At 34.7% G+C, this 23,258-nt stretch overlaps 2 protein-coding genes, 1 long non-coding RNA gene and 1 pseudogene across 3 annotated transcripts; 1 reads left to right on the forward strand and 3 right to left on the reverse strand.

Moving 5' to 3' along the window:
* The first annotated feature begins 1,119 nt into the window (after positions 1–1,119).
* LOC111790429 lies at positions 1,120–6,058 on the forward strand. Its single transcript, XR_002814475.1, has 4 exons — positions 1,120–1,321; positions 1,391–1,437; positions 3,333–3,389; positions 5,697–6,058. It is a non-coding gene; the product is annotated as an uncharacterized LOC111790429 (long non-coding RNA).
* On the reverse strand, positions 5,837–8,283 carry LOC111790427 (annotated as a pseudogene).
* Positions 8,284–8,380: 97 nt separating this feature from the next.
* LOC111790420 (pentatricopeptide repeat-containing protein At3g26782, mitochondrial) lies at positions 8,381–11,940 on the reverse strand. The gene is made up of 3 exons (XM_023671305.1): positions 11,300–11,940; positions 10,557–11,040; positions 8,381–9,887 (listed from the first exon to the last, which is right to left on the reverse strand). Exons 1-3 carry the CDS (start codon positions 11,749–11,751, stop codon positions 8,844–8,846), a joined length of 1,980 nt encoding a protein of 659 aa, XP_023527073.1. The 5' UTR covers positions 11,752–11,940; the 3' UTR covers positions 8,381–8,843.
* Positions 11,941–14,085: 2,145 nt separating this feature from the next.
* LOC111790425 lies at positions 14,086–17,427 on the reverse strand. The gene is made up of 2 exons (XM_023671312.1): positions 16,621–17,427; positions 14,086–15,066 (listed from the first exon to the last, which is right to left on the reverse strand). The coding sequence occupies exons 1-2, from the start codon at positions 17,203–17,205 to the stop codon at positions 14,365–14,367; spliced, it is 1,287 nt and encodes a 428-aa protein (XP_023527080.1). The 5' UTR covers positions 17,206–17,427; the 3' UTR covers positions 14,086–14,364.
* Between the last annotated feature and the right edge of the window lie 5,831 nt (positions 17,428–23,258).

A 23,258-nucleotide genomic window follows, 5' to 3' on the forward strand; every position in this document is an offset into this window, starting at 1 on the left:
AATCCCAGAGCAAAGGCATGAGACTTTCGAGTGTGCGCTTTGGAATCTTTTGAAAAAGCTCGTCGATTCTTCCGTGAAAAAGGAACTCCNGATATCAATATCAATGAGAATACACACGTTTTCAATTATATTTCTATTTCTCATTCTTAACGGCGTATTAGAGCATCATTTTTNGGAGGCGTGGAACATCTTTGACCGTCGGAATCAAATAACGGTTAAGGAACTCTAGCCCGAACAGGGGAGGCGTGGAACATCTTTGACCGTCGGAATCAAATAACGGTTAAGGAACTCTAGCCCGAACAGGGGAGGCGTGGAACATCTTTGACCGTCGGAATCAAATAACAGTTAAGGAACTCTAGCCCGAACAGGGGAGGCGTGGAACATCTTTGACCGTCGGAATCAAATAACGGTTACATCCACGACACATTAGGAGGACCTCAAAGAGCCCGCGACTGCCCAAATAAGAGAAGGAAGGCCACAAACAACAAGACTTTTTGGGGAGAATTTTGAGTTCTCGCTTTTCCGTGGAGTAAAGTGAGGAAGAAAACAGATCTCACTCACGAACCCATTTTATGCTCAAAGTGGACAATATCATACCACTGGAGAGAGTCGTGTTCATCTTATCAGAGTCATGTCCTAAACTTAGTTATGTCAATAGAATCCTCAAATGTTGAACAAAGTATTGTGAGCCTCGAAGGCATCGAAAAACATAGTAAAAAAATGACTAAGACTCCAAAAGAAAATGAGTCGAGCGAGGAAGGTGTTGGGTGTTGGATGAAAATCCCACATCTGCTAATATGTGTAAATTACAAGTTTGTGAATATGACAGTGTAGTCAAAAGTGACTTGAGCGTGGAATAATTTCTGAAGTTTATGAGTTTAGTAATATTGCGGAAATTTTGAATATTTAATATTTTTAAATAATTAATTAGAAATTATCAAAGTTAGGGATATATTACGGCCCATTTTGATTTACCCACCAACTGGGTAGTTATGCACGCTGAAATGGGCCGGGTCAAAAGGCCCATTTAATAGTACTTCCTCTGGCTCTGGAACAGTACGAAAAATCGGGGTATAAAAGGAATGAACATTGAAAACCCGAACTAAGAAGGGACATTTCGTCGTAATTGACAGGCGAGTTTCAGAGCGCGAAAGCATTCGCAAGCGGTATTCCGATCATCAATGGCTACTTATCGATCTCGCATTGAACGACTTCGTTGATGCCGAGGGAACCGTAAGTACGTCGAGGTTTGCAGTAGAAGAAGACGCCGTCCGATTGCCTTCCCGCGGTCGTACTCGAGATCTCTTCATTCATTCTCCCGGTAACGCTATCATTTCTTCTTACGGTGCGAAGGATTCATCTGATCTTGATAATCTATTCTGTTTTCCAGTGTTTGCGTAGAAAATTTCTCCTACGTATGTTAATTTTCTTGCGGAGGTAAGATGTGATTCTATTATTTTCTTTGATATTCCACGTTCACTAGTTTTTCTCCCTGATATGTTTTAGTGTTCTTTAATACAAAGAAATTATATGAAATATTTATGCTAGATTCTTCTAATTTTTATTACATTATGATCGACGATTTAGTTAGAGCTTCACTTGTATCCTCCCTTTGACGTCCATGTGCACAATGAAACTGGAAGTCCGGACGGTAGTTCTATAATGAAAATGGAAAATGTTAATAAGAAATAGGCATAGCAAAATATTTATCAGTTGAATGATTAATATATTTCAAATTTGCATGTTGCCATCCAATATTAAGCTTTAGTATTTGGAATGTGAGGATTTCATTTCCAACTGAGGATTATAGGACCGTATGCTTTAGTCTTTTTCTTGTTGTCTGTGAGATCTTATAAAGAAGCAGTTAGAGACCGAATTATGTTTTCGTTTGATGATTAGAAAAAAGAAAAAAAAAAAGATTTAACATATCAAACCAGATGATAGAAATGCTGCGCAATCTTATATTATGCAGATCCTGGTTCTTTCTTGCATGTGGTACCTTATGCTTTAATGTGTGCATTGTCTTTCTACTTCAAACAGATTTGATTGTTCTCTTTTGATTTTACTTTTGGAGGACGGTAGTATTGAACAATGAAGGATGTTACACTGAAGGACCTTAAACTGATCTTGATAAAACTTTCATCTCATCTTTTTGTATTCGGAACTTTAGTTTTGTCATATAAAGGTGAAATGCAATTGTGTTCAGTGTTTCCACAATTTTATTTAAATTAAGATTACGCCTAAAGTTATTCTGTCCACTACATTTGTTGATGCAATTTATGATGTGTGAACATGATTGCGCAAAATTGCTGTATTTTCTCGCTAATTCTAATTTTATCAGCTGTCTTTATTTCTGAAACAGTTTTGTTTGATTTTCCGTCTCAAAAGTTTTCCCGTGAAATCATGTCATTATTTGACATACTTAAAGTTGCACCGCATACTAAGAACGAGTGGTGCTTATTTTTGGCTCAAGATTTGAATATTATCACATTCTATCGCCTAGTAGTTGTTTTAGTGCATGTTAAATCATTTGATTTGTAAGCTAGTTCTTGATTTGACATAAACTGATAATGAAGTGTCGGTTGTTTTTCCTATATTTTTTATGCTACGTTTCTTCCTTTTCTCTTTCCTGGTTATTCTCTTTCATACTGCTGGTTTCTTTTTTGCCTGCACATTCAATTTTCATTTTGATTCTCGTACATTTATTATAATACTTCCATCTTATTGGCCAATGTGTGTGAGTCTTTTTTTAAAAAAAACTTTTCTAATTTGTTTTGCCTTTTAGTCTTCTGTGAAGGTTGAGGTGGTATTTATTGTATTGATACCTATGGAAGTTCAATATCCATCTGGTTGAAATAAACCAGGGTGGGAATACAGTAAATATTTGCTTCTCGGGTAGTTTTTTCACGGTCACAAACTTGGTTCACTATCATGACCACAAATCAATCTTTTTTGTACATTTGAGCTATGAAAATAACTGAAGCACATCTATTTTGCTTTCATCAACAATATTTGTTTAGACATTACCTACGTTTGCATTCATTTACTCAATTAATCAGCGTTCTTGAAATTCAGTCACATTTCTTAATTCTTTTTAACTCATAACTCATCTACTTTCCTTTCATCAACAATATTGTCTTTTTTATGTTATCATCGTAATAATATCTTTCTAGAGTAAACGATAATAGAAGTTATGGTAGGTTGGCAACCTTCTTTACAAATTGCAGTAGCCTTGAATATATGGTTAGAGAGAAATTAGGCTGAGAATGCAAATCAATTAAGCAGTTTCTAGTCAAATAGTCGCTGACATAATGTTAATAACATGTTTCTAGTTGGCCGTATGAGCTGCTTGACTATTTCCAGGTTCTTTTGATGGAAGGACTTGCTAGGTATACTTCTTTACTATTTTTCCTTATTCTCACATTGTTCGTGTGTTTTTTCCCCTCCACCATGGTTTTTTTTTTTAATTTTAATTTCAATTATTTATTTATTTTTCTATGCTGCTTTTTGCATCACGGCCATTTCCCCCGTTTTTGTTCTGTTTTCCCCGTATTCATTAGTTTTCTTTTTCTTCAAGGGCTTGATGCAATGGATTAATATTTTGGGGTTCGTGTTTTGATTATGCAGTTTCTGGTTTTACTCATTTATAACTCTGTGTTTTTCAAATCGATGAATTTATTCTTTATAGTTCTAGAAATGTAAGGTCTGGGGTGAAAAAGCGACGTCTCAACCACTGAACTACATGGGGCACGTTCTGGAATAGTTTAGAAATTGCTAAAATCACAGTTCTCTTGTTCCACATCACCAAATATGTCTTCGAATCATTTCAAAATCAATTTTCATTATTCAACAAATTGCATTTAAAAGTATAGAGCCAAATATTAAATTGATTTTGAATAGTTAAAGGCATGCTTGGGAGTGATTTTGGATTTGACCAGAGTGAATTTAACCATTTCTACTCTCAAACATGCCATTAGATTCACAATGGATTTAGAAGTTAGTTTTCACTTTTATCTTCTTTTCAACTGTTTAGTAGTGTGTGTGGGGTTTATATCGGGGATTTTATTTTAAACTTTAGGCACGTAGGATTACATTTATTTGTTGTCGTTTTTTTATAGTGCCAATATCGGTTTATCTTCGATGTGATTTTTAATCTTTTTTTTTTTAAAACCAGATTAGTTTGGAAGTCTCTATATTGGAGATTCATGTGACCGGTTTCTAATTTTTCAAAACATTAAAAGGTCACCAATTTTGCCAGTTCTATTATTCATAAATTGCATATTGAGTGAAAAGTCATTTGTTTAAAGGTACTGTCTTTTACAAGCTAATTTCCAAGAAAAACTTTTAATCCTTTTTTTTTAAGATTCCTGCCTTTTAAAAGCTAATATATAAGACCCCCATTTTTGTATCCAGAAATTGTTTCCTTCAAAGTTCGACTGATTTTAAACCTGGGTATGTTTCATATATGATTTTTTCGTATTTGCTATTTGTTAAAATTAAACGATTTAAATGTGTAATCACATTCCAATTCTACTTTAGAAATAAAGTTCCTTTTGCACCGTTTCACATTATTTTATTTTATAGTAGATTTGTATTATTATTTTTAATTCATAAATTATATTGAATGGGCTATAATAGTAACATGTAGTTTTCTTTTCCATTCTAGCAATCATCCTATTAAAACAATAGTTCTATAATTAATTACATCTAATAATTTTGATTTAAAGAATTGAATTTTTGTATATTTAACATTTTAATTGTCTGTTTTTGTAACAACTTAAAAAAAAAATAGAATAGATCAAGATACTTGTTAGTCACATACTTCAAACGCATTTTTTGTTGGATAAGAGAATAAGAAGTTGTGGTTTAATTTAATCTAGTTCTAGTTTTATTCAAGGTAGAATCATCCCCTAAAACAAAAAAGGAAAATTCACGTGAGATCAGGGTGTAGACTACTACCCGTTCTGCGTGGCTCTCTTTTTTATGGTTCTCTCGTTACGGCAGGCAATGTGACAGAAAACTACCCTCCCCTAATATTCTAATTAACTCTAAATTACTCTAAATGTCTAAATTCAATCCTGTATTTTCAAGAAACTCAAATTTTGTCTATGCTATTAGTTTGTTTTTTTAATTAGCATGTATAGCATTTCTTTTTAGAGTTTGAAAACCCATTCACATGAAAATTATTATTATTGTTATTATATAACTACTTTTGATAAAAATTAATTTTAAAAGACTCAATTTAAGATCTATTAAAAACATGGATATTTAGTAAGTTGAAAATTCATAGACTAAAATGGAAAACATTAAACATTAATTTCTCATATTCAAAATTGCTTACAAAAATTCCATCTCATTCGATCAACTGAGTACTAATAATAGATGCAAGAACATTTTAATCCTTGCTTTTAAAGAAATTTTGTAAGAGTATAAGTTTTTTTTTTTTTTTTTGTGGAAATTTCAAGTTAATTTTTAAATTTTTAATTGATAGAATTTTTAAAATTTAGTAGTATAGATTTATTTTTACCCTACTTTAAAAAGAAAAAAGTCGGGGATGTATCAAACTGTTTAAGGTACAAATACTTACCTCACAGACGCTATGCTCGTAGATGTTCCACCAGGTTCTCAAATATTGCAAACTTCATCCTTGTATCTGTAAAACGTAATGGTTTTATTTATTTTTTTGCATGCGATAGCCAAGGAAAAGGAGATGGTATACCCTTGTACAACCTGCAAAAACGAATTGGTTACTACAAAAACACAGATTGTACAAGCAGGCACCAAGCTTTGCAATTAAATACAGAGAGGATACAGAAGACGATCATAGAGTGAGCTTTTACCCAAGGGCACCTTCAGATTTGACAAATTTGGGAAGGCCATCAGACAGACCTCCTGGCTGAGTTTGAACTAACTTTAACAGCTTCAAATGGGCAAAGAGCAACATCTGCAATCACTTCAGCAGATGTAGAGCCAGCAAGATAGATCAATGTCTTGTACTTTGCTGCATACTTCGGACCAATTTATATCTGAATGGTATTTCTTAAAGAATTCATAGTTACCATACTTGCGTCCCACCCCTATAGAGGCCCGATTCCCTGCTCCTTTAGATGAACTCCAAAATCAGATGAAATGCTAGTGTTGGCATATGAATTGAACACACAAGGAAATATCATATATATCACAGGACAAAAAAATTGATTGAGGATGAAAAATAAGTTTAGAACGTTGGAAATGCTATTACTAGTATGAATAAGTTATGATATTCAAATTTTTTTCATACACAGTACTTCAAAGTATTGTTGGGAATGGGACTTAAGTCCTACAAAATTGGCTCGTAAAAGAAAGATCGTAGCTATCTCCATAGAAAATTTTGAGTGAAAAAAAAATATATATCATAAGGACTTATGTCCATAATAAACACAGCATACTGTTGTAGAAATATGCTAGAGTATGATATATTTAGCAAAAGAAAACATATTCCAACAAAATTGCCAATTACAACGGAAAATTCAATTGGAAGAAAATAATGAGACAATCACTAAATGGCACATTTTCCCAATGTAATTTAGTGATGCACATTATAATGATGCACATTATTATAAGCTATGTGGATTTAAAGAAAACATTAAATTACAAATTATGTTTTTATATGGATAGAGAACATCAAATGTATGTCAATTTCAACGTAACTTTAATTGATTAAGACATATAACATCAATCGATCAAAAATTAGAAATCTGAAATCTATACCTTCACATGTTGCATCGAACATTTTATTTGATTTCAATTCATCTTAGAAGTTTATTTACATAATTTCATAAAAATAAATGTATGAAATATATATATATATTGAAGAGTATTATGATAGAATACATAGAAGATAGCAAAACGCAAGGAAGAAGGAAGGCAAGAGATTTCATCTAATAGAAAATAATTAAAGAAAACAACCAACAAGCATTTCACAAAACAGAGAACACACGGCATAATCTGGTATATTTTGAGAACTAAGATTATCAAGATGAGAAACCTAAGCACAATAATTGATCATTTCTCTTTTCCGGAGAGAGAGAGAGAGAGATCTGCTATCATTCTTCAACATATAACGAGTTATGCTTTATATTAGCATGGTCAGTCAGTAACATTACGGATAAAGCAAATTTCACAAGGAAATGCAGCTTAGCACGTCTTTATCAAGCAAGAGAAAACAGAGCTATAACAAATAATTTCGTACGACTACCACAGACCTTGCAACAGATCGAATATGGAACTCTAAAACGACTCGTGAAACTATAAGATCATGCTTCTGCAACAAACCGCTCGGTGCCAAAATCTCAAGATAGCTAATCCACTCCATCTGCAGGACGGACTACAGAGCATCCTTTCAATATATATATATGCTATTTAAGAAGCTTTCATACAGAACTCACTCATTTTCACTTCTTAAACTATTATTGATTCATCTTGCAATAAAACTGAATCCTAAATATTTAGAGCATATATATATACACACACACATATATATTTGCCATTTAAGAAGCTTTCATACAGAACTCACTCATTTTCCCTTCTTAATCTATTATTAGTTTATCTTGCAATAAAACTGAATCCTAAATATTTAGATCATCGAGACACGATCAAGCATATAGACTAGAAACAAGCAAGAAATGCGATCTGATTGAAATGACTAATAATGCCGAAAATTTGTAGCATAAAGATCAATATAGTTCAGCATCCTTGAGGAAACATGCCTAAATTTATAGAAACGCTTCAACAGCCACAAATTTCCGAAATATTAAAATACGGATGAAAATCAATTCGCTCAAAAACCTTGAGAACTTACTCTTTTGAGAAGGCAGTATTCACCTGAATATTGCACGTGACGAGATCGAGAGGAGGGACGGCCATGCGAGTGAGACCGCAGCGGAGGCTTCCACCGAGGCAAAGAGAAGTAGAAAGCCGGTGAATACATTTCCAATTTCTTTCTCGGTTCAGTCGGAGAGGGAATCGCAAAGGCTTTCATCGAAATGGAGGATTCGAGGATCTTGTGGATTAGAAAGGTCGAAGAGGAGTAGAGGAAATTAGGAGAAGAACGGGACGGAGATTCTGAGATGGCCATGGAAGAAGTGGAGAGCGAGAGAGGGGGAGGGAGAAACGAAAATGGTAATAAAATTCCAATTCAAATATGAAGAGTTCAGAGTGTTGCGCCTCGTATTTATACCTCGTCAGAAAAATTAAAATTCCCAATGACAGCGCTGCCCTGGTGAGTCATTTTCCCTCTTGGTTTTGCTGGCTTCCTGAAAATGCTCACACCGATAGAGTTAGTATTCCTCACTTATGAACCCATGATCATTATAGCCGATGGGACTTTCATCCTCCAACATTTGCAAATTCGTCTCATATCATCATTATGCCATTCAAATAATTCACATTCCTAACTAAAAATTGCGTATTTTTAATGAAGGATAATTCTCTATTAATACATTTTTGTCATCTAAAATAGGGATCAGGGTTGTGCGTTGAGTCGACCAAAATTTCGAAGACCCGACGGTTGGGTCGATTGTTGTCAACTTGGGGAGTTTCCTTCAACATTAGATAATTGCTTACGCTCTTGGCTCAATTCTAAGCATGGGCCATAGACATTGCTTTTGAAACCGCCCTCCTCGCCTAGATTCCGAGCATGGGCCATAAACCATGTTTTTGAAACCCCTATAACAATTCGAGCATATACCGTGTTTAATAAGATCGACGTTCGAGCCCAAGCTCAGTTACAATTCAGATGCTTCATCCAAGCCGAGAATCGGATCGAGTCGATTCGAAGTACTTAATCAAGTCCTTGATAAGTGTCACCAATAATCACCGCAAGAACATACCCCGTCCTTAAAATGATGAAACCGCTTTGAATCTCGGACGACAAAGTCTCGACGAACAACCTTAGAAATTAACTTAATGGCGGTATGGCAATCTCTGCAGACCCTAAGATTTTTAATGATGTTTATGGTTGTTCCAGGAGCAGAGTTCATCACTCCAAAGGCAACAGCAAGTTTCTCACTGTGAACTCTTAAAGTGAGTTCTTTCTCCTCTTCGTCAACATCATGAAGAACTGAGGTCAAGTTTGGCACATAGCCTATCTTTTGAAGCTCCAACGTTAGTTTCTCCAAATACTTGTAAATCATCTCATGTTGAGGATGCTCTTTATCTCCAACCAGAAAAACATGAACTCTGCCTTTCAGTTCAACCAAACTGAACCCGGGCGGTTTAACCAATTGACGATTCTTCATCATCGTTCTCATCCTTTCGACATCCGCCCACCTTCCAGCATCTCCATAAAGGTTCGAAAGTAATACGTAGTACCCACAATTATTTGGATCGAGTTCAAACAATTTTCGAGCAGCAATCTCGCCGAGGTCCACATTCTTGTGGATTCTACAAGCCCCAAGAAGAGAGCCCCAGACAACAAAATCAGGTTTCATCTTCATTCCCTTGATTAAATTGTAAGCTTCATTAAGGCATCCTGCACGTCCTAATAGATCAACCATGCAACCGTAATGCTCGATACCTGGCTCGATATCGTATTTATGCTTCATGGCATTAAACCAGTGCCAGCCTTCTTTTATCAAACCAGCATGGCTGCATGCAGCAAGAACAGATACAAAAGTGATGTAATTTGGCTTCACTCCAGCCCGAACCATCTCGTAGAAGATGTCGAGAGCTTCTTTGGCGCAGCCATGCATGCCATAACCAGCAACCATGGCCGTCCATGACTTTACATTCTTTTCCTTCATACGATCAAAAGTTTTCTTTGCCATTTCAACTTTACCACATTTGCAATACATGTCAATTAAGGAGGTACCAACACACACATTTTCCTCCAAATTCATCTTTATCACCTACATGAATCAGCAGCAAATTCCTATTATGATCAATCTCAACAAAGTTAATTGTTAATTTTTATCACATAACAACTTAGTCTTTCATATGGTTTACAGACAAATTTGATCCCTAATCAATTTATTACTTATTAAACACTAAATTGTTACAAATTTGAAAGAACAAAACTAAAGTTTAGGCACTAAATTGTTATTTCCGTAAAAATTTGAGAGCCAAAGGTATTTTTTAACTTAAAACAAATAAGATTCAAAGCTTTTTTTGTAACGGCCCAAGCTCACCGCTAACAGATATTTCTGCTTTGGCTCGTTAAGTATCACCGTCAGTCTCACAGTTTTAAAACGTGTCTACTAGAGAGAGGTTTCTACACCCTTGTGAGAAATATTTCGTTCCTCTCTCCAACCAATGTGGGATCTCACAATCCACCCCCCTTGGGGGCCAGCGTCCTCACTGGCACATTGCCCGGTGTCTAGCTATGATACCATTTGTAACAGCTCAAGCCCACCGCTAGCATATATTGTCTTTTTTGGCCCGTTACGTATTGTCGTCAACCTCAGGGTTTTAAAATGTGTCTACTAGGGAGAGGTTTCCACACCCTTATGAGAAATGCTTCGTTCCCCTCTCCAAGCAACGTGGATATCACATTTTTAGTGGGTTAAAATTTAAATCACCTGATCATGAATGCACTTGCCAGCCCTCAATGCCCCAGCATGAGCACAAGCCAATAGAACAGCCGATAGTGTCACTGCGTTGTAAAGAACACCAACTTGCCTCACCATTCCATGGAAAACCTCCAAAGCTTCCCCAGATAACCCACTTTGAGCATACACTGCAATCATAGAGTTCCAAGAAATTTCATCCTTCTCTTCCATCCAATCAAAAACCTTCCTAGAAACCAAAGGCTGCCCACATTTTGAATATGCATCCATCAATGTGTTTCCAACTCCAACGCTCCCATCAAAGCCTTTCTTTACCACAAAGCCATGAATTCCTTCTGTGATCCCCTTCCCTGAAACTCGAGCGCAGGCAGATAAAACCGAAACCATCACGACTGAATCGAGAGGAATGTAATTGGCATCTCCAACCTCAGTTTCCTCCTCCAGAAAGTCCTTGAAAAGCAACAAGGCGTTGTCTGCTTGCTCATTTTGGACATACCTGTAAAGAATAAGATGTACAAGATTAAATTTCAACTTAAACTCTGGGTGATTTAACATGGTTATCTTGAAAAAAATGGCGAATATGAGTACAAGAGTAATAAGAATATGAACAACATGTTAAACTTATCATAATCCCTTAGCAAGTAGGAGGAAGTCATGTAAAGATGGCTATGTGTTCAAATTCAACGAGTGAAAGTTCAAATTTACTTGAATCTATCAACTTAAGCTTTCAGATACAGCATTAGTTATAACATTACCCGGTAATCATCGATGTCCACGAGACCACATTTCGAAGGGGAATTTCGTCGAACAGTTCTCGTGCATCCTTCAACTCGCCACATTTGGAGTACATATCGATAAGAGCGGATGACACAAAAAGATCATTCTCGAAGCCGAACACAAACGCTTGCTGGTGAGACATCCTGCCGGAAACGAGATCGCAGAGAGCGGAACAGGATTTGATGGCGCAGGGAAAAGTGGAGCGTGTGGGGCTGACGCCAAGCTTCCGCATGGAGAAGAAGGCACGAAGGGCTTCAACCGAATCGCCACTGCGAGCCAAATCGGCGATGACTGAGTTCCATGAATGCACATTGGATTTATCAACGTATTTGTTGAACCATGTCGCGAGATTGGAATTGCTCGAGTATCGGCGCCAACAGAGCTTCAAATGGAGCGCCAATTCAACTGAACGGCGATTCGGAATTCCCATTCACAAATCATTTGTAGAAACCTTCTTGTTTCTGGTCAGTGTCCGCCATGCTCATTTAGCTTCCCTTTCCACATCTGTTTCTTGTTAGCGGCGGCAAGCAATTCCGGTTTCCCTAATATCAATATCAATTAAAATCACATATTTTATGAATTTGTTAATTACGACCATACACATTTTAGGCAGTCTCTTTATAAACTATTTTTTTAATTGTTTTTAAAAAATAAATAATGAAACCATAAAACTATTGGTGTTTATAAGTTTTATTTTAAAAAACAAAATAATTATGAAAGAGAGTCAATTTTTTTAAAAAGTAAATAAATTATGAAATTTTAATGTTGTGTCTTATGTGATTGAAAATGAAAAAAAAAAATTAACAATTAGATATATATTTGAATTTTATATATAATAAAATCATTTTTTAATTTTAAAATTTAAATATCTGAAATAAATTTATAATTTTGAAAGTTGGAGGATTAAAATTTACTTACCAATTTCATCCAAAAATAATTTAATTAATAAATTATTTTTTGACATTACATTCTCGTTTAATTCTTCTATTACAAAACATTCTCGTTTAATTCTTCTATTAGGATTTGGGTAAATATTAATATATACTCGTAAACTTTGGAGTTGTATCAATTAAAATCTCATCATCAATTCACTTATAAATATGTAGGGTTTTGATTAATACAATTATTAATTTATATTTTTAATTAATTAATCCAAAATTAAAATATATAAATTGATTTGTTGAATAATATTTAAAATAAGGTAAATAGTGATTTATTCATCAACCCACACGACTTCAGAGCAATTTTGGTAACAATTCAAGACAGTTCTAAAAACACAATTTCAAAACATCAAACGTTAAGAAACAGTCTTAAACTAAAAACACTACAAATACCCAAACCAAAAGCTGAGATCCCATGATTGAGCTTCACAGAATTGGACCCACTCCTCTTCCCAATGAACTCGCCGGATTCCAGCGCCGGCGCCGGCGCCGGAGCAGCAGAAATGGGAGAAGAACGCTCATCGACCGGAGATGGGAAAAACGAAGACATATTTTGGGAAGCTCTGTGCGGCGGAACAGGTGGAGAAGCCGATATTGCAGAGACGGCTGCTGGAGATAAGGCAAAAAAGGCAGACAGGGACAAGGCAACGCAGCAGAATGCGGCGGCGGCGGTAGCCATTGATGTCGGAGAGAGCTTTTTAAGAAATGATTACAGGTGGTGGGTTGAAAGATTGATGGGAATTATGGCGAAAGGAAGGGATAAAGCAATCAAAGAGGAAGTTTTGGGAATTGGGTAACTGAACATCACGGGAACGACAGCGTTTGTTATCCACATGAAATTACGACGTCGTTTGTTATGTCTGTAATTTTGTTGGGTTTCGGTCCTCGAAGTACAGAAAGATTCCAGCGATCTGAGTAGATGGCCATTTTAATGGCGGACAAGTTCCAGTCCCATGTGACGGCACCGTTTTGTGACAACATGAAAAGGCTTTCCTTCTACTTTCTAGTAGCAATTTGGCTGTCTTTTTGCTTCCACTTAACAATAATGTCTGCAAATGATAACAAAAAGAACAACATTTTGGGATCAAGACATTGACACATTGTCACATTTCCCATCCGTCTCTAGCTGGCTCCGACGCAGACCTGTTTTCCCGGTTTTCCCGAGACGATCGTGCCTGAAGATCAATGATAATGTCTGTAAATGATGATAAAAAGAATAACATTTTATGATCAAAACAACCACGCAAATAGATTTCCCATCCACGTTGAGCTACGATGCTGACCTGTTAACACGAGAAGATCATGCCTAAAGATCAATTTATCATGTTAGCAAATGATGATAAGAACAACATTTTGGGATCAAAACAACCACGCAAGTAGATTTTCAACCCGTCTCTAGCTGTGACACCGACCTGTTTTCCCGAGACGATCTAGCCTGAAGATCAGTGATAATGTCTGCAAATGATGATAAAAATAACATTTTATGATCAAAACAGCCAAGCAAGTAGATTTCTCATCTGTCTCTAGCTCCAACGCCAACCTATTTCCCCGAGACATGCCTGAAGATCAATGATAATGTCTGCAAATGATGATAAGAAGAACATCTTGGGATCAAACAACCACACAAGTAGACTTCCCATCCACCTCGAGCTGCGATACCGACCTGTTTTCCCGAGACGATCATGCCTGAAGATCAGTGATAATGTCTACAGATGATGATAAAAAGAACAACATTTTATGCATTTTATGATCAAAACAACCAAGCAAGTAGATTTTCCATCCACCTCGAGCTGATACCGACCTGTTTTCACGAGAAGATCATGCCTGAAGATCAATGATAAAAATGGTACATATCAAAAGAATCTATCATAATTCTGTGTGAGGTTGGGGGTGGAATCTATCATAAATACTAGAAGTTTACAACAGGAATGCAGGAATATTGCCTGCTAGTGCCAAAAAAAAACATGAGGAAAAGGATGGGAAAATAAATGTTCAATCCAAAAATTATATAAATGGCAGATTTGGCCATTATGTAACAACAGATCCTCCTCCTACGGTGTTCGGTGTTCGACTTGACCCGTAGGGGAATGGAATTTCTTGCTCTAGAGAAGCCTGAGGTGTGCGGTATCGTTCAGCGTTTTAATCTGCCAGCCCGATTTCAGTGAATGCTGTAGAACAGTCACAGATGAATCTTCAATGCAAAACTTATGCAGCATTACCAAGCTGCATTCTAGGAGGCCTGTGAGAAGACATTTAATAGGAATTGAATGTGTGAAGACGGCGATACAAGTCGTACACGAGGAAGAGTTTCTGATACGTAGATCATTAAGTGTACTTTGGTGAGTTGCATCGCGAGGGGAGAGCTCGTCGTCAGCTTCATGTTCTCCGGTGGTGGTCACAGTTTGCAGCCTGCTTTTGCCAGACTTTTTCCTCGTGATCCCGTGTCGTTGTCTTTGAGGCAAATCCCATTGCGAGGATGGGAGAGACTGGCTATCTCGATCGTGGATTGAGTTGGTTAGTTCGTGCGAGATTTGAAGTGTCTCGTTTGGATGGTGGGATACGACGTCTGACCTCAGCTTTTCAGGAAGTTCCAAGATGGTTCCGTTCAGAAAATGAACCATACGGAATTCAACCTGCCTTAGCGATTCTCCAGCTGGTGGAGAGAAGTCGGGCTGCATTCTATCGATGAAGCTCAATGTTTCAGGTGTATATATCTCGGACCGGAGGCAACGCTCCCAGTGTCCCTGACTCATCTCTGTAAGGGCATCTGAAGTTTGTATTTGTTCCTCCGTAAAATTTATTTCCTGCAAGTTCATTGCATAGATGGCTTGCATAATTCAAGAAACAATGCAGAGAAAAGAACCAAAGACATAAGGGAGTCGCTTGTAGGCTGTATCAGCTACAGTTATCAATCAGTTTCTAACATGCAGGCCATACTTTCAACCATTTTGATCCATCGTCAACAAAACGAATCATCTATAACCCTCCCTAAGAACATCGTCATCTCGCTACGAAGCACTAAGTGTAACAGCCCAAGCCCACCGTTAGTAAATATCGCTTCCCATATCTACTAGGGAGAGGTTTCCATACCCCTATACGGAATGTTTCGTTCTCCTCTCCAACTAATATGGGATCTAATAATCCACCCCTTTTGGGGTCAGCGTTTTCGCTGACACACCATCTCTTATACCATTTGTAAGAGCTCAAGTCCACCGCTAGGAAATATTGTCCTATTTGGCCTTTCCCTTTCGAGCTTCCCCTCAAAGTTTTTAAAACGCGTCTACTAGGACGAGGTTTCCATACCCTTATAAGGAATGTTTCGTTCCCCTCTCCAATCGATGTGGGATCTAATAATTTACCCCTTTCGGGACCTAGCGTCCTCGCTGGCACACCATCTGGTGTCTAGCTCTGATACCATTGTTAACAACCCAAACCTACCGCTAGCAAATATTGCCCTATTTGAGCTTTCCTCTTCGAACTTCCCTTGTCTACTAGAGAGAGGTTTCCACACCCCTATAAAGAACGTTTCGTTCTTCTCTCTAACTGATGTGGGATCTAATAATCCACCCCATTTGGGCCAGCGTCTTCGTTGGCACACCATCCAGTGTCTGGCTCTTATACCATTTGCAAGAGCCCAAGTCCACCACTAGCAGATATTGTCCTATTTGGCCATTCCCTTTCGAGCTTCCCCTCAAGGTTTTTAAAACGCGTCTACTAGGATGAGGTTTCCACACCCTTATAAAGAATGTTTCGTTCCCCTCTCCAACTGACGTGGGATCTAATAATCCACCCTCTTTGTGAGCCAGCGAGGGACCCAACGTCCTCATTGGCAAACCATCCCGTGTCTAGCTCTCATACCATTAGTAACAACCTAAACCCACCGCTAGCTGATATTGTCCTATTTGAGCTTTCCCTTCCAGATCCCCTCAAGGTTTTTAAAAAGCTTCTACTAGGGAGGTTTCCACGTCGTTAGAGAGAACATTCCACTCTCTAACCGATCCTTAAAAAGCTTCTACTAGGGAGGTTTCCACGTCGTTAGAGAGAACATTCCACTCTCTAACCAATGTGGGATCTAACACGAATGCTAGTGCTATACATGGCTAGCTTGCCTAAACTATACCATTATAATGGCACAGCATAGCCCCTTCCTTATTTAGTTTGTTTATGCTAAGAACTTCACAGATTCTAAATCGAATTCATTGGTCCTTTGAACAAAGCGTTCCATAAAATTCAGACAAAGCATGAACAAGAGACTAACAAACCAAGTTACATTGATTCAATCACAAGTTCAAACAGAATTCAATGCCTCAGAGGACAAATGACAAACAGTTGATGGGCATAATGAGACGAGTAATTACCTGGCAAACCGAAACTGCCATGGATCGAGCCCGATCCAAGGGAGACGAAAACACGGCATTGAAACGAACCCCCTGAGATTTCAAGAACACCGCCAACGCTCTCGCCTGCCGCTTGCCTTTCGGCGTCAAAGCCGCCTCAGGGCACCGCCCGCCAACCAAGTCCGATCTCAAATTCAACTCACACTCCCCGTGGCTGATCAAAAAAATCTCCATAACCACCCGATCGTCGTCAATAGAACTCGACGAGAAGCTCCGCGTAAACATCGGCGGTGGAGGAAGCTGCGGCGGCGGCGCCAAGACATTATACGGATCCCAAACCTTGATCGCTGGCCCTAACCGAGGCGTACCGAGGGATGACAGCTGAGGAGACAACGGCGACGCCAATGCGTGACATGGTAGCATCTCCGGCTCCTGCTCGAGAACCTTCTTCACCAAATAGTTCTCCAATTCAGCCCTCACCGGCTCGACATTATCATCACCATCATCGCCGTCGTCGTCTTCCTCCTCTTCCTCCTCCTCCTCCTCCTCCTCATCCTCATCTTCCTCTCGTTCCTCCGCTACTTGAACGGATTCAGCCGATCCCATTTCAGCAAAATCAATGCGCAAATCTTCTCAATCTCAGCGATTTAATGCCCATGATTGAGCATTTCGAAACAAGAATTCTGCATAATACTTTACATAGAAACGAATCGAGGGTTTTTTTTTTTTTTTTTTTTTTTTTTTTTGCCTCGTTGGTGGGCAGATCTAGAGCTAAAAAGAGAAACAGATCTGATCGGAGATGGGCCGCGGGGTGTGGTTTTGGGCAAAGGGCTTTTTCTCAATAGCACAAGAGATCGATTTGAATTAAATTGTTTTGGTTTTTGGATTCGTTGTTTCACATGATCCGTTTCGTACAAAACAATTAAAAAATTTCACGTTTATTTGTTATACACAAAAGAGACCAAACATTTTTAAGCCTACGCCTCCGCCCAATCTCACATGTCCAAAACTCCACGAGGTTAAAACATTATACTATGGTAAAAAAAAAATATTTACGGTATCATGAAAATGTATCGATGCCTGAATTGTAACGGCTCAAACCCATCGCTAACAGATATTGTCATCTTTGAGCTTTTCTTTTTGGGCTTTATAACACAATGTGGGATCTTACACGAATTCAACTCAAGTTTTCTGTTAGCATCACAATTCTCGTGCATGCTTTTTCCCTTTCTATGTATATGAGATTGACCTAGAGTTCGGTCGTGCTCTATTAGATCGGATCGGTGGGCTTGGTCTATGGTTTGCTCTTAGGGCCTTTTAACATTTCATGTGAACAAGAGAGGAAGAAATTACACGTGGCAATTGGTAATATTTAATATTCACGTGGCATTCTTTGATGGGCTAAAGCCTTTTCTCATACAAGACTGGCCCAATGGGCCAAAAGAGAACCCTAGGTATTGATGAGACAGATTATCAGACATTAAAATGCGCTTAATAATAATATTTGGGGTATCAAACTTAAAATATATATTTAAACTTTTAAAATAATTTTAAAAATACCTTTCAACTTAAAAAAAAAAAAATTATTATTATTATTAATTTTAATTTTTTTTTTACAACTTAAAAATATATTTAAATATTCTTATCGTCAATACATAAATGGAACCGTTAATGTCACGTTTAAGAAGATACTCGTAAATTTTAAAATTAATATTAATATTCTTAAAAATTTTAAATTTTTTAAATATTACCGCTCTTAAAATTAAAAAAAAGAGGTGATTTTTCATGAGAGATAGACAGTTTCCATTCATATATCAATGATAAGATTTGTTTTATTTATTTATTTATTTATTTATTTTTGTTAATATTAATTTTTAGGGTATTAATATTACTTTTATTCATTAATATTTTTTATGAAACTTAATAATGTAAAAGCTAACATTAGTTGGAAAGTAAAACGAATCATTTCTCACAAGCGTGTGAAATCTCTTATTAACATAAGCTTTTTAAAATTTGTGAGTTAAATGACGATGTGTAACGAATCAAAATGGATAATATTTACTACTAACACATAATTTTTACAATTTATTTAAAATTTTAAAGATAGTAATAATATATATTTGTTAAGTTTAATGTTATATTTTAGACAAATAAATAAATATCGATATATATATATATATATTGAGGCAGAAATAATAATTAATATGCATTTAAGTCAATGGGGTATAAATAATAATTAAAAAGAAAAAGTGAGAAATAGGTGGTGTTTAGAAGATACAAAACATAAACAACTAATTAATTAATTAATTAAACAAATCCCATGTAACAAGCTGGCAATCGACAATTAATTAAAATACACACAATATGTCCGAATATTGTCTTCCTTTTTTCATTAAACACGACCACCAACGTTGTCTTTTAGCGATTCCCACCTAAATTTTATATATTTATTAATTTCTGTAGCTTTTTATTTTTTTAATATCTGCATATATATTATTATTATTATTTATTAACGCAGCGTACAGCAGATATTCCAATGTCAATGGGTGAGGCCCTTCATATTGGGATCAGATTTAGATCTTGTTTTATAGTATTTTTAAAAGGGTAAATAAATCATTTGACCCTATTAATTAATTATTATGTATTTAAATTCAATTAACTTCTTATTATTTTAAACTATAATTATAATAACCAAATTGTAATTGAAAATTAAAATATTTAGAATTACATGAATTAAAATGTTTATAATTAAATCAATAACCCACGATTTTATCTTTAAAAATAAAATAATTATGGAAAAGGGAATGGGGCATTGAAAAGTGACCAATCATGTAAAAAAGAATAAAAATAGGGCTTTATGAGTAAATATTAAAAGAATTGGGGACCATGAATAAGAGAAAAAAAGATTTTTTAATTAATTATTTTGTATAGTAAGGGCAAGTTGTTGAATGACCAGTCCCCATACAAAAGGAATAAGCCTTCTACTTGTAATAGACTACACTCCGACTAATATTTGAATTTTAAAATAAGTTTCAATTTTGAAAATTTTCTTTTATTTGCTATAATTTTAAATTTTACTATAAAAATATATTTTTTCAGATATTTTTTAATTAAAATAAAGAATATAAATTGATGTAATAGATAATTTATAAAAATTTAAAAGTTATATGTGATATTTTTATTCTTATATTAAAAAATAAGTTGGTTGTTGCCATTTATTTTATTTTAAAATATATTATTGTCGTAAAAAAATAAAATTAATGCGTAAAATTTAGAGTATGAAAATGAACCTTAAAGAAAAATATTTAAAAAATATTATATTTACTCTTGCAATTTTTTGGCATTAAAAATATTATATTTACAAAATTTAGATGATAAAATTTTGTCCCCTCGTGGAAACATTTATGGCACATTTTTTTGTCCATGTCCATTATTTGTCCATGTATTTAATATTTTGCTTGAGAAGTATTTATTCTATCATATTTTAAGTTTTTTTTAGTGTTGTGTTTATTTTTTATTTTTTTCTTTTAATGGTATGTTATTATTCATTTGGGCATAAAATTTGGATGACCTAGTAATTCCATCTGGTATATATATATATATATATATATATATATATATATATATATTTTAACAACTCTATGTGGAAACATCGTACCAATAATTTGATATATATATATATATAAAGTTTATTTCTTGGATCATATATGTATAGCATTATTGTAGTTATAATATTTTAGGAGTTAGATGGTGAGCTAATCCAAATTGGACGAGGAGGTACATGAATCTATAGCTTTAGTTTATTTTCTTGTAAATAAATTTAAAGAAANTATATATATATATATATATATATATATATATATATATATATATTAAGACTAATGGAGAAGTTCTGTGGAAACATCACACACTTTATTAAGACCAACAATTTTATATATACTTTATTAAGACCAACAATTTTATATATACTTTATTAAGACGAATGGAGATTAACAAAATAGTTGAAACTACTGATCTGTGTTGCTTGGGATTTATGAACTAAGTAGGGTGGAGATGTAGGGTAATCAATCTATTCCTAAATTTTTTCCAACGTTTATTCTGAAATTCCTAATCATTTTCCTAAATTTAATCCTAAAATCCTTAAATCATTTTAGTAAATTTATTTCTAAAATCTTAAATCATAAATATAATTACTCATACTATGGTTAGGCTTAACCTCATTGGGCTAGTAATGACATTTACCTATATATATATCAAGATCGAGATCAGCCTAAACTCATTCAAATATCTAAAAGAGTCAGATTAAAAAACAAGAAACATCGACTTGTCTTTGGTTAAGAACAGTTGCACTAGCTTATTAATAATAGTCGATGTTTCAGTTTGATCAGAATCTATCCATCACAACTACTTACTAGTGCTCAGAGAGAGAGAGGGGACTCTTTCATATATGTCGACTCTTAGAATGAGAAATAGGTCATTTATTTTTTTCAGAAATAGTTCCCGCCTTTGTTGCACTATAATAAATCCTAAAAAATAAAATGAATAGATAAATAAATAACTCACTTATATATATATATATATATATATATATATATATATATATATATATATATATATATATATATATATAAAAGAATAATTAAGCTTTCCCTTTTTGAATTGTTTAACTAACTAGCTCAATCAACCATTTATTGTAAAATTAATTAAAATTATGTTAAAAGGCAAATGGTCGGTTGGAAAAAAAAAAGAAAAAAAAAATAATAATAAATTAAGATGCATGCGTAACGAATCCACAATTTATATATTGAACTGTAATTAATTAAAAGTATATATTAAATACGAGCATGATAATATTTATTGTGGAACATAACTTCAACTGTGGTACAGCTGGATTTTATCTGTATGTCCAACCTCCTTTTCATATTATTATTAATTATTATATGTTTATAATAGTAGCTTGATTACCTTTTTGTCTCCCAACATATATCTAATTATTAACACGCGCTTCATTTTATTACATTATATTAATTTTATATAATCCACCACCATTTTTTTGCCACGTATTTTTTTAATTTTAAATATTTTAAAATAAAAACATAACTTTTTTACAATAATAATTGTTTTTTTATTTATTAAATTATCCAAGATTAAATAAAATAAACTATTTATTTTATTCTCTTCGAAAAAAATAATAAATAAATAAATATGGCTACAAAAATATGAGAGAGAGAGAGGCATTCCCAAAGTTGACAAAGGAATTGCATTATTTTATGGGTCAAAAATGTTATAAATGTGATTTTCTCCTCAATTTCAGGCAGGATTTGGCAGCACATAATTTTGTACGTACACATACTTTATAATTAAATATATATTTTGTCTTTATTATAAAACTTTAAGCACTTAAAAAAAAACCCCAACATTTTCTGAATTTACAGTACAGTCCTTTTTTAATTTCATGTTTCCCCCCTAAAAATAGGGATTTTCAGTTCAGACTGACCCATTTGTGTTAATAAATTAACTCGGTATCCAGCATCATATATTATAATAAAATTAATTTAAATTATAAATATTATATATTAATAAATTTAGACAACAAGTTACTTAAAATAAAATTATTATTCTACAACAACTTCACCAAAATAATTAAAAAATTATTGTGTAGATAATTTTTTTTTTTAAAATGAGTAATACAAATAGAGAAAGACAAGCTAATAAAAAAATAAAACGGTTCAAATTTTACGAAAAATCGTTACATTTTTTATTTTATTTTTTTAATTTATATCAATTATTGCAATTAAAAATATTTTATACCCGAGTAAAAAAAAAAAGTTATATCTTACGTTCTTAAAATGTATTTTAATAAAAGATTTAAATTAATACAATTTTTTTTTTTCTGTTGTCATATCCACACAAAGATACTTGGAATGATTAGTTCTCCTCCCTAATCAATGTGGGACATCACAATAAACTCTCCTCCAGGGTCCAGCGTTCTGTTGACACTCGTTTCTTTCTCCAATCGACGTGGGATCCGTGCCAAATCCACCCTCCTTCTAGGTCAACGTCCTTATTGGCACATAGCTTTCTCGATCCATCCTACTTTGGGGCCTAACGTTCTTGCTGACACTCGTTTCTTTCTCCAATTGATGTGGTCAGCACAGTTTGGTGTCTGGCTCTAATACCATTTGTAACGATCTAGCCCACCAATAGCAGATATTGTTGGCACTCGTTCCTTTCTCCAATCGATGTGGGACTCTTGCCAAATCCACCCCCTTTCGAGCGAGCGTCCTTACTGGAACACAACCTCCTCACTGACATAGAATCCGGTGTCGAGCTCTGATACCATTTGTAACGACTTAGACCCCCGAAAATAGATATTGTTTTCTTTAAACTTTAACTTCAAGATGGATATGTTAGTGAGAAGTTTCCACATAAGTGTTTCGTTCTCTTAGCCAACTAAAGTGAGACAACACAACTTAACTTAGAAAGTTTATAACTTATTATAAATTTTTTAATTTTTTAAATCTTTTAGACTATTTTTGACACGGACTTAAAAAAATTATGAAATTAAGCATATAATTTAACGAAATATATTATTTAAAAATAATAATAAATATTTAAGTAGTAACTGTTCATTAAATAGGACAGGTCAGATGCTCGTC

The sequence above is a fragment of the Cucurbita pepo genome, chromosome LG03 (assembly GCF_002806865.2).
Source record: "Cucurbita pepo subsp. pepo cultivar mu-cu-16 chromosome LG03, ASM280686v2, whole genome shotgun sequence".
Classification (NCBI taxonomy): Eukaryota; Viridiplantae; Streptophyta; class Magnoliopsida; order Cucurbitales; family Cucurbitaceae; genus Cucurbita; species Cucurbita pepo.

Bases quoted from the DNA above. Each gene is read 5' to 3' on its own strand.
- LOC111790420 (XM_023671305.1), bottom strand. From the start codon at position 11,751: ATGGGAATTCCGAATCGCCGTTCAGTTGAATTGGCGCTCCATTTGAAG. The intron at 11,041-11,299 runs GTAATGTTATAA...TATTCTTTACAG, and splicing joins TGGACATCGATGATTACCGG to GTATGTCCAAAATGAGCAAG. The intron at 9,888-10,556 runs GTGATTTAAATT...TGATTCATGTAG, and splicing joins GCAAGTGCATTCATGATCAG to GTGATAAAGATGAATTTGGA.
- LOC111790425 (XM_023671312.1), bottom strand. From the start codon at position 17,205: ATGGGATCGGCTGAATCCGTTCAAGTAGCGGAGGAACGAGAGGAAGAT. The intron at 15,067-16,620 runs GTAATTACTCGT...ATGAACTTGCAG, and splicing joins TGGCAGTTTCGGTTTGCCAG to GAAATAAATTTTACGGAGGA.